This window comes from Opisthorchis viverrini (genome assembly GCF_000715545.1).
Source record: "Opisthorchis viverrini unplaced genomic scaffold opera_v5_323, whole genome shotgun sequence".
Classification (NCBI taxonomy): Eukaryota; Metazoa; Platyhelminthes; class Trematoda; order Opisthorchiida; family Opisthorchiidae; genus Opisthorchis; species Opisthorchis viverrini.
Genome location: NW_008751983.1, coordinates 424702 through 436333, shown reverse-complemented (window position 1 = coordinate 436333; position 11632 = coordinate 424702). Strand labels below are relative to the sequence as shown.

The 11632-nt window shown below is 42.6% G+C and overlaps 1 protein-coding gene across 1 annotated transcript in view; it reads left to right on the top strand.

The window, feature by feature from the left end:
* Nucleotides 1–9852, top strand: part of T265_15026 (hypothetical protein) — a gene marked incomplete at both ends in the record, with an annotated part of 11368 nt that extends 1516 nt beyond the window's left edge. Inside the window, 5 exons of the mRNA XM_009176275.1 lie at nucleotides 924–1319; nucleotides 2948–3083; nucleotides 5756–5925; nucleotides 7650–7724; nucleotides 9560–9852. Coding sequence (XP_009174539.1) covers nucleotides 924–1319; nucleotides 2948–3083; nucleotides 5756–5925; nucleotides 7650–7724; nucleotides 9560–9748 — 966 coding nt within the window. The remainder of the gene's footprint in view (nucleotides 1–923; nucleotides 1320–2947; nucleotides 3084–5755; nucleotides 5926–7649; nucleotides 7725–9559) is intronic.
* Nucleotides 9853–11632: the final 1780 nt, after the last annotated feature.

Here is an 11632-nt window from a genome sequence, read left to right as displayed (position 1 = left end):
GGCAGTTCAGTTGGGAGTGGAATTTCGCCATAGGGTAGAGTGACTGGTAAAAACATCTTGCGATAAAAACCTTTTCTCTAATCAGTCGAAGATACGGAGGCGATTCATGGGAATCGCCCATCCTAGGTGACAGCATCGTGTTATAAGACATTTTGATATATCCTAAAATCTGGTATCATGAACGTAAATCATTTCACCATTGCGACCAACAAATATATGAAATATGAATTTCTTTTGGCAAATGAAGTTATCCAAAGCTGAAAGGTCGACGAACATTGCACAGCTGCATCAGAACGGCCGACAATACACAGCTGATAAACGTTCATCAACCTTCAGGTCATTAGCCCAACACCACACCATTCAGCTAGAGTCGGTTGAAAAAGGCTTGTTCAAATCGCACTTAGACGTGTGATTGAAGAGTGCTGGTGGTAATCCTGTTCACTTGCGAGACGATCGCACTCCCAGTTAGCAACTACTGATTGTGTGGCATTGGATCCCACTACTAGTTAACAGGCTCACGAGTTGGAGTATAAAAATATTATCAATTCCAATAAGAATAATCCAGGATTACAGCAATTCATAGAGATGTAGGTGGACTTTATGAAATTAGTAAATCCAATTCTTGTGATTCTATTACAAAGCCTAGATATTAACCTCCTATGACGCTCATCTTCTTGCTACTTTAGCAAGTTCTAAAACCACTCATTAGATTGTGGGAATACGTAGTTTTGATATTTTGACATTTCGCTCACATCATTCCATAGCCTTTAAAATCATTCTGCAAAATCAAGTAATGCATTACAGGGGAACAAGTAGAGGGTACCTATTTTTAGTGCTCTGAACGGTATAACTCACAAAAATGTAACCAGAAAGCTAATTTTGCTCAACAGAAGATAGTTTTCTGTCATTTTGCTTTCCCACAGCTGCAAGATGAACTCCTGCACCTTACGCGCCAAATAGCCAAGAAAATGAATCAATCTCCATACGCGAAGGAATTAATGCAACAGATTGTTGCTGTTAATCCCAAAAGCAGTTATTCAGACTCTTTGTTAAACCTGCCATATTCAGTGTTTCGACGTACCGAATCGGTTCCCGAGATCACGCTGCTATCCACGTTAGAAGAACAAAAGCACAATTTTATGACACTATTGCTGCGGCTCCGAAGTGTGTGCTTCGCGGAACTGCTCAGTACTCCGGAGGATAGGAAACGTAAGAAGAAATTTGTAAAGGAGATTCACGTCCGTCTCAACGAATCACTGGATAGAATAGAAAAACTAAGTCAGGAGCTTGATCAGTTAAATGAGAGAAACAAAAGAGAGGTAAGTCGAAATGACGAGTTCTGTTCATCCATGCCCGCAAATATTCCTATATATATATATATATATATATATATATATAGCTTTAAGAATGCCCATTACAGTTCAACTCTCCTTAGTACTACCCCAAGTTTAGATTGGTTAGATAGAGCTCCTGAAAATGTGCCTGGAGCTCAATGAAGGCCGCATTTCGCGTTAGTTATTGAACGCAGGTATCCACTGATGTTTTTCGACGTGATGGCACCCTACCAGGAGGGACCATCATGAAAAAATTTGGTATTTATAGTCTCCCGAGTGTTTGCTTATCCCACCAGATCACACCGGGTCACACCAGGAGGGGAACGCTCCTATTGGATATGTGGGGAGCGAGGCCTATCTTGAGAGTTTACCAAATACGTATCGGAGGGAGCATTAGCTTCTCAGTTCGTCAGTCCCGACATGTTTACAATCCGAGAAATTTTTCAGGGGAATAACGCAGTTCAACTCTGATTCAGAATGTAACGAAATCTTATGAATAAAAAACCAGAAGATGCGTGTACTAGAGATTCAACGTTTTTGGAACCGATGAGGGGTCTGTATGCTAATGCCACATATTGTAATGATGAAGTACTGTCGTTGTCTTGAATTCTAAGCTGAAAGAAAAATTCGTTGGAGTGATGCTACACGCCAGTGCAGTCAAACAAGCAAATCTCTAGTTGAGAGCATACTTTATCGTGGTGAGTTTTACGGTAACATGTAAATATTGGCTTTCATTTGATGGAATCGGTTTTTCGAGACCTTTTAGCAACAACTACCAACCTAGAATTTAAGGGAAAATTTTCTTGTCTAATTTTGGGAGGTCCAAGCAGCTTGCCCGCTTCAGGGAAACAGATATCCGTCAACGGGACATACTAACCATAAAGCTTCGGAAGATCTCCGACAGCCCATTACCGGCTTTGACCCTCTTAGGGCTTATCACGTAGTCGCAGTCAGTACCCGAGGTTCAATCAGACGTATATTCTATTTGAGCCCCAAAAGTATGCAATTTGAGAACTACACTCTTTTACGAACTAATTTAGTTTTAATGGGGTATTCAGTTGAACCCATATGAATATCTTATTATATTCTTCAAGCAAATGTGCAGCACACAGTTTGCCACACATTGCACATGTCACCGTATTCGAGATATCACACTGTGCTCGCTATCTGGAGCATACTACTCATAAGATTGCTGAGTTACGGGTCTACTAATTTACGGTTCAATCTGTTGATAAACACTCTGCTCCATTTGGCGTCTGAACGTGTGAAACGAGTAATGGTTACTTCCTACTTGAATTATCATTTGCGTAACTGAGACCAACTGCAACACATGATGGATTATACTTTAGGCTTTTTGTGGGCGAAAAATTTCAAAGACCGAGAATTCTTACGAAGAATTTTTGACTCTGAAAGTTTCGAAGATCTAGTACTGCTGCTTTTCGGAAATGTCAGGACAAAATGCCTTCAGTGGTTTCAGTGGATGTCTGATTGCATTTAAAAAAAATATCATGCAATGTTTTACAAACTAATTTGATGAAGATTCGTTTGTCTTCTTGTACATATCCGTAAAACGTTCCTTGCAGTAAAACCAACTACATGATTTTTCAATTCAGGATGAGAAAACATCAAACAGGGTTGAAAGTTTACAGAACGAGATGAACAATCTCCAGAACTACATGAAGGCACGCGTGAAACGAACGGTCGATGAGGAGCAACAAAGAAAGAATCTTATACTGCAGAAAAGTCAAGGTATGTGGTTCGTTTTGTGCGTTGTTGTCCATAAATAATGAGCGCAGATTTAGCCCAAGCGAAACGAACTCTCTCTTTCTTGGTCTTTGTTGTAAGAATTAGTTAGTGAAAATGGTATCGAAGTCTTATCCGGCGTTTTCCCCTTTACAGTGGACCACTGACAGTTGTGAGAAACACGTGGAAAACAACTGCCATTCTCGAATCACATGCACAGCCGTCAGTCATGGGCAAATTGTTGATAGATGGTATTTAATTCGAAGGGAACACTAGGACTGAGATGATACCTGAGCCTAAAGAGGATAAATCCAGAGGCTTGGGTCTGGTTCTAACCACGGGCTTTTCAGTGAACAGCCGTAGAGACGAAATATTTTTTTCAAAATCAACATAATCACTAGGCTGGTGAGAACATAAGATTCAGTGGAGTTTCAAACCCTGACGATCACGAACGGAGCAAGTAGCAGGGTTGCTGTTCCACTTTCCAGTTTAACTGATTTTCAGTACATCAAAACTGATTCTTTCCGAGAGGTGTGAAAAAGTTGTTCGAAATTCACAAAACTCGGAGCCCCACTGTTTTTCTACGTTTTAGGTCGCCATTTATTGACAGTGATCGGGCCGAAAAGCTCAACTGTATTCTGAATCCTGCTTTCTGCTTCATACAGTGCATTATATCTGGGGTGATAGTTTAACATTCCAAACTCGGTCTTTCGACAAAGAGAAGACACCTCATTGAAGGAATGTATCCAACACTGGGTCATGTACTATGCATGCCGAGTTATTGTCCACCGATAAGAGTGTTGTCCTCCTTGTATAATCTGAAGTGGTGGTAATTTGGAGGAAGGAGAGAACTAGGGGTGTTACGAAAAGTTTGGTGTTATTGAAGTTCTTCGTCTTCCAGAGAAGGGCTCCTGTGACCCGTCAATGTTTGGCTGAGGTTACTGTAAAATAGAGGGGTGGGGCAAACGATATCGGTGGCATTCATGGTGTCAGTTTTTATTCAGATTGCATAAATGGGCTTCGTAGATGTATGCCATCCGAATGCTTGTGACTGACCTAAGTCAACTTAAGCCTCCTACTTTTCCTCTTTTGCTTCATCATCAAGGTTTTACAAGGTTTTATTCGAACAAATTGCCACGGTTGTACGTCGTTAAAGCGCTAGTGTTCTCTGGTGTAAGTGTTATTGAGGAAGATTACTTCAAACACTGATACTGTCACCCGTCAGTTACCAACGACCTTAAAGTTGTTACCAGAAACCCATCCGGTCATCCCGATAGCTCGTTATAGCAGTCTGCTTATGAAGTATGAGCCATCACCCTTATCAGTTGTTCCATTAAAAACGGTACTGAAGGGGCCCATAAGCACCTAGCATGGGCTACCTTACTTGATCTTATAAAATGCCATCCTTGAGACCTCCTATGAAAAATTCTACTTCGTTAATCTTCGGGTTTTGTTTTTGTTCCCACAGTGACTGCAGATATTCCCTCAGCTAGCTTATTCATAAGTTAATTTCCGGTGATCCTCGAGAGTTTAGGTAACTTGTTCACAGACGTTTCCTCTAATGATGGAACACCCTGTTATAATAAGTCGTTCATCTTCCTTCAACTGTGACCAGGATGATACAAGTATTAGTCTACATAGCTTCCCGAGCAGTTAGTTGCTACGGTCTGTAAATATAGTTTCATTTCTGCGCAAATTAGTTCTATCACAGGTGACGCTTGTGTCCCTCTTACGGGCGACCACAGAGAATCACTTTCTAGAATTGCTCATTTTTTGTCTAATACTAAGAAATCTATCTTTCATCCCGCGATGTCTACACATCCAGATATTAATTTAGGCAACCTGGATTGTAACGAACTACGAGGACACCACTAATATCGATTAGCAGCCACATCTTGCAACGTTTTCAACCATGCACAGTGAAAACCACGCGGATTGCATTCCGGAAGGAGAGACGCAACGTCAGTGCCCAGACTTTTCATAGCCTCTTTCATCTTTCTTTGCCAGGTCAAATGTTGACCACCTATCTGCTTGCGCCACTCTGAAGTGAGCTCGGAAAACGGTACTTTTTTCGGCAGATGATGATTGGGCATGCGCAATACATAGCCTAAACACCGCAGCTTTTGGTGTTGACACTAGGTCCATTTCCCATTCGGTTTCTTCGCAATGAGGCTTTCAAGTAAATAATGGCTGAACGGTAGCGAACCATTGGCGCTGGACAATCGAAAGCATAAGTTACTGCAAACTCGTCAGCAGAACAGATGTGTGACACAGACGTTATGTATTGTTATGAAAACGTCGTGGAAAGCCCGAACACATTACAACTGTGCACCAAAATTTTTTACATGATATGAAGTTGGAAAAGATGCATTAACAACAAAACTACGGTAATGATGTTGGTAATATTTGCACCCAGTGTTTTGGAATTTGATGGATTCTGGATTCACCGCACGAGTTGTCGGTGGGAGGGTTAAGGACCATTATCTTCCAACACGAGAAGTTCGTTTCAGAAGCAATCCCCGTCAAAATGAAAATGAGCTTCTTCAAATATTTCAAGTAAAGTTATTCAAACACCATTCAGTTCCTGTTTTCGTTACTTTGTTCAAGCGATTTCCGAGAAATGAACCAAACGATAAAAGGGAATGATCCATATTTTCCCGTGATTTTTACTCCCCCAGAAAAGCAAACTGAGCTGGAAAAGGAATTGCATGGTCTGAAGGCCTCTTACAGCAAGTTGGTCGAAGACAATCAGAAAGTAGAGGTTCGCCAAAGGAACCAGGTTTACAAGATGGAGACGGAACTTGAAAGCGTGATTCAAAAATTCGACCGCGAGATGATGGCGCTGCAGGTATGTCTCCGTTAATTGGGTAGAGAATTCTGAAACACTTACGGAAACCGAGTTGTCGTTCTCATGCAACATGCTGTAGCATAGAAAACAAAGGAAATCATCGCTTATGCGTGCATAGTTGGACTTGGTAAGATGATGAATAGTGGGGATTATAATTGGTGAACTGATAGGGCGTTTTTTTGGATCACAGACGCAGGTGAATTGCCTTGGAGATCACATGGAATATTCCTCTGAAACCTGAAGGTTATCGCACCAAATCATTAGTAACAAAAGACGGTTAAGAACAACTTTCGAAATTAGCAATGCTTGCGAGCGTGTCTACATTGGAGAACCCACGCGACTGGCTGCCGCAAAAGACACCCAAACAGAGTAAAAAAAATTAGTTCTACTGAAAGTCTTGGTGATTTTGTATTCCCATTTTGTTCTTCTCCTCTTAGGGCTCTCTGGTCAGTTTTTTCAAAGTCACTGAGTTAATCGACGCTTGAACACTGAACACCTGTAACTTCATTTTTAGAAAATTTAGCTTACGGTATACACACAGAATCACGTACCCCATCTTGCTTTGGGTATGAGCTAGTTGTTAGCTAACTAATCCAAAAGTGTCTTGCATTGGTCTACTACCTTGGATTTTGTTGGCTACGATTGTGAAATCTGTTCCATGCTATGTAGTAACTGTGTCCGTGAATGAACAGTGGGCACTGAAAGGTAGCGACACGAAATATTCCGGACTCATTAAGGTAACATACGAAGCGTATGATCGATCTGACCCGGAAGATAACTGCCACATCACACTCGGTTGAGCAAAGTGGAACCCACTGTGGTTGGCTACTCAGAGGAGTCTGGAGGTAAAATTTTGTTCTGTGTAGATCAGCGACACTCACGATCCAATACTCAACCCCGTGAATGAAAAGAATGCGTCAGCTGAATAAATTCCGACGTGTATGTCCTAACATATCTCACTCTCGATCGAAATACCAACGAGCTTAGTATCCGCCCTATACCATGCCCGATTACCTCGTGGGCTGTACGCTTTAGTTACTTGGGGACCATTCATTTTTCTACTAAATCCAGGGAGATGACAGAAGGTGATCGCCTGCATCTAAAGGGTCTGAAACCTGTGGACACTGGACATGCAGTTTAGTATGAACTGCAAGACATGCGGTGGTTGAGAGCTCTTCAGTATTAGGTTTTTACTATTTCTTTTTGGGGTCAGACCAGGTCCCACAAAGGAGCGATTTCCTCTAGGCGCTGATGTGGGTTTTCTGGAGAAGAGTCACTTCGACTCAAAAGTAGATGGAAAATAGCAATAAATTTTCATGACTAGAGCGAGCTAATGTTTGTAATGTAATGTGTGCGTAGTATATCGCGTCTATACATGTCTCACGACATCTGAAATATCGTACCAACTAAATCATGAGGCGGTGTGGTACAGTCCATTCAGTTGCTTAAAAGACGTCACAAACGAGAGATTCAGCCGGGTTCCAGGTGAGCCTCCCGTCAAAACCAAATTGGTTTGCAGATGAGTGTTTCGCTAGGACACAACTTACGATGTAACCTACTCTTCCGGCACGCTGTATGAAAGTTGTCACACTATCCAGCGATACAACAGCAACACTCGATGACAGTCACCATTCAGGTGTTATTTTCGAACATTTTCTAACACTTACTTGAAGAGTTCATTACGTGTTCTTTCGCCCCCTCCCCTGCTTCTTGTTGCAACACAGAGTGAATATGATCAATTGGATGAGGAGTACACGAACGATAAACTGGAGCTGACAGAACTCGAGGAGAAGTTCTCCGTAAGTTAGATGCTTTATGCAATTGGCTGACAAGCACGTGAGTTCATAAGCAGAAAGTGAAATTCTTAAGCAGGAAAATCCCTTGCAGTTGCCCGCATTTCTTACATACACCGTTCATTTTTCTTGATATTGTGACGTAATAGGACTAACATTCTGCCAAATGCATGGACACTTTTCAGTAGTTTCCGGACTTTAGAATTCGTTTTCATACCCCTTTTCCACAAACGTTATCGTCCGGTCCCCACACAGCTGTTCTGGTTAGTCAGCTCCAAAGATTTTGAGCACATGACCCTATTAGGATTCATCAGCAATTAATATTCTTGACTATGCCGAGATTTGAACTTCTGTCTGATTTGCAAGGATAAAGGCTACCCCTACTCCACCAACACAGGTCAGCATTTGCCATGTGTGTGGTTGGCCTGACATACTGAACTGGTGCACCGCTGATGAGGTCCAATGAGGACGAATCTCAAATACAGTGATTCCTACCTCCGGTGTAAACTAGCCGAAGTAGCAGTGACAGTAAAGAAAACTCTGTCATGAAGAGACTGAACATGACCGTGGTGTGACGGTTTGTGCACCTCAGCAATCCATTGAGCTATACTGGGGGTTGTCCGCGCGACACTCACAGAGTCTCTCATACCAGGCTGGTCAATGGTTAGAGGTCTGACAAACACAGCCTCCTGGCCCTCCAGGCTGAGGGTTGGAACGGGTGGCGACTTGTTCCGTAGAAGTGGTAATGCATTTGCATTTCCCGCCAAGCACCGCTGCCTTGCGGTTAGGCTTTTGAGCCAAAGGCTTTGGTTGAGGACCATAATCGTCCTCCAGTCTAGGTATGGGAGCCCTGGCAATATCCCAGCCCTCGTACAACCATGACATTCTAAGGCAGTGAAGCATCAGTGTTGAATATTGATGTCATGTTGTCCATGATGATGATGATGATGAAAGAAAACTGCTCAAGTGAGAATGATATTGGTACAAAAATGAGTGCTACAGCTTGGCGAGAACTTGGACCGAGTAAACCACTTCTTCTAGAGACACTCGGTAAAACCATCCCTTGAGCAATTTTTCAGAAAATGGAATAAGCTTCATCACCCATTGTGCGAAAGCTAAGAAACAGTTTTAACCAGATAAAGTTCGTAGGTCTATGACTATTATCAGCATCTACATACACACTTTAGTTGTACTTTTAACTCGCAACAAGCATGCCATCGTGTGGAGGAATTATCGTATCAACAAGCGTAGAACTACCAAGCAGCAGGTGGCGGTCTGGCACCATCGGTCTCCAGACAACCGAAACCGCCCTAACCGGCAACACAGACCAGATCTCCAGAGCAGTGACGATCATGAACAACGGCTTTGACATCTAGGGATGGCGTGTGCTTATGACCAGAGCGCACCGTATTTTAATATCAGATAACATCAGAGATAAATTCTACTCTTGCATTGTAATCCCTTTCAACCGACTTGGCAACATCCCCAAGCATGTCTTGTTTGAACTGTGTTGGATGTTCCTTATCCAGAACCGCGAGAGTTGAGAAGCTATGACGTGAAAGCAGGAGATTAGTGCCTCTTGGGGGAATTACTGTGACAGTGATTTTACGAGTCCCATCATATGGATAAAGTGTTCCACCTCTTGTTCCGGGAGCTTGCTCATTCAGCTGAAACACCCAGTAGACGTAACATCCTGTACACTTTTATTCTAATCTAAAGATTCTCTGAATTTTTTAAATTGCCTATGTCCATGAGTGCACGGGGATTGAGTCGAACAAACGCTTCCAGACATTGAAGACTGACTCAAATCGAAATCTTACCAAGCGTGTTTCTATTTTTAGACGCTGGAAGAAGAGTACTTGAAAATCATGGAAAAACGTCGATTGGAGGAAGAAAAACGCAAACAAGAAGAGGAGGAGCAGCGTGTTTTGGAAGAGGGTGTCACGATGATCCAAGCCTTCTGGCGATCGTATCAGACAAGGAAAGCAGTCAGGGGCCGACGGGACGGATCACAAAAGCGGAAAAGATAAACCGACTCGGTGTACTCATAATTATCACAAGAACTGACTGCTTTATCCTGTGCGCACTACACTTCAGTGACCTAGATTACTTAACAAATACATCAGTACTGGCGCTACCACTTATTACTGGATAGAACCCTCATGCGACTGAAAAGCCTAACCAAATCAGATTGTTATTCTTTGCACCAGATGCGCATCACAAGGCCTAGTAGAAAAACATGGGGACCAGGAAAAGTCTGTATGCTGTAACCGACATTCAAGTGGCCTAATCCTCCCTGCATGGAATCCCAATAGCATGTCAGTTTCTATATACTTTGTTTACCTGGAAATCACGGGGTGCATGTACCTTGGGACTTTTGTGGTTGGCTACTTCTGACACCTTCCCCATCCAGTTTGGTTTCGTTCACACGGCAGACAAGTTGACGTGGTTGTTCTTGTTCAAAAGGAATGTTGCTTTTGATGATTCTATCCGACACAGTTAACAAGAGAAATACCTATAAGATAGTCACTTTGATTGGAAACGCACCAGTCACCCGGCGAGAACGTTCACACGGTTTACGAGTGATAATTGACTAAACTGATTATGTATTGCTTGGCACAGAGCCACTTCTACACCTAATTCAGATGTAAACATCCTACGGGAATGGGGGACAACACTTTTACCACCTCAAAACTAAATTGCTGTTCAAAAGGTCGAACAAACTCCGGACTTAATTCATCGACTCCTACTATATACCGTGCAGCGCATACTGACGGAAGATCTTTGCTGACCAGGCTCAACCCAACTTACAATGAGATCTTCATCAGAATTATACCGCTTCTAAAACAGCGAGCCACCTCTTCAGACCCTTGTTTCAGCCCTGCGTGAAGCAACCCGTCTTTAGGACTCCTCATCGCCGCCTTCCTAAACTTACGATTAGCAGTTGTTTGAAAACTGGGTTAATATTGAGTCACTAGGTCCTCTGATGTTTAGTCTCTAACCATATGCACCGTTTTCCGCCGCGATCAATGGTGAAAGGAATGAAGATACATCCACCACTCACGTCCAGTACCTTATTGCCGTACCTACAGTCAGCCAATAAGATCCTGCCCATTGGATTGAATGCGAGGATACTCAGATCATTTATTTAGGGGATGACGTAGCAATACCTACTCGAAGTACGTTTTCCAAAATTCAAACGGTCTGTTTATCTACTCGTAACTGGTAAGTGAGCAATAAGTTCTTGAAACTCCATTTGCTTACGGATGTGTGAGAGATTATTCATGCGTTCTTTCATCACATCTGGCTTACCAGCTAACGAGCACTCGTCACTGACCAGCGTCTGTTACAAACGATAGCTTAGTGTCTCCCAACTTAACCATTACAGACCTATCAGGACCAGACACAAAGTAACCAATGACACAGACTCTGGCATATAATGAAGACAAACCAAGTGATGAGCGCAGTTCATTCTCAAGCTCGTTATGTGCTATGTGAGGTCGTTCAGATCCAAACTACACAGGGGCTGGGAAACTATTGATCAGAAACTCCTCTCTGGTTGAATATCGACCATTCTCCTCCCATTCATCATTTGTTCGTTCACGAACGTTGCGCGCTCAAGTTCGGGACTCGATGGATCATTCATTCCTTCGTTTTGTATGACTTGGACTTTGCTACAAGAATGAAGAAGCATCACCTCAAAATCACAATGAAAGAAAGCACATGCTGGAATATTGTCGATTTCAAACGCGCCTGTAGTAAACGCCTCCGGTTCGTTCGAATTTTCAGTCCCATGATCATTCACTTCATCACAACTAGCATCAAAACTGTCAGACGTCGCCGAGGACAACTGTTCATCAATACGATAGGGTCGCTGGATCGCGTGCCTTTTTAAATAACTATTCTACAGCAGG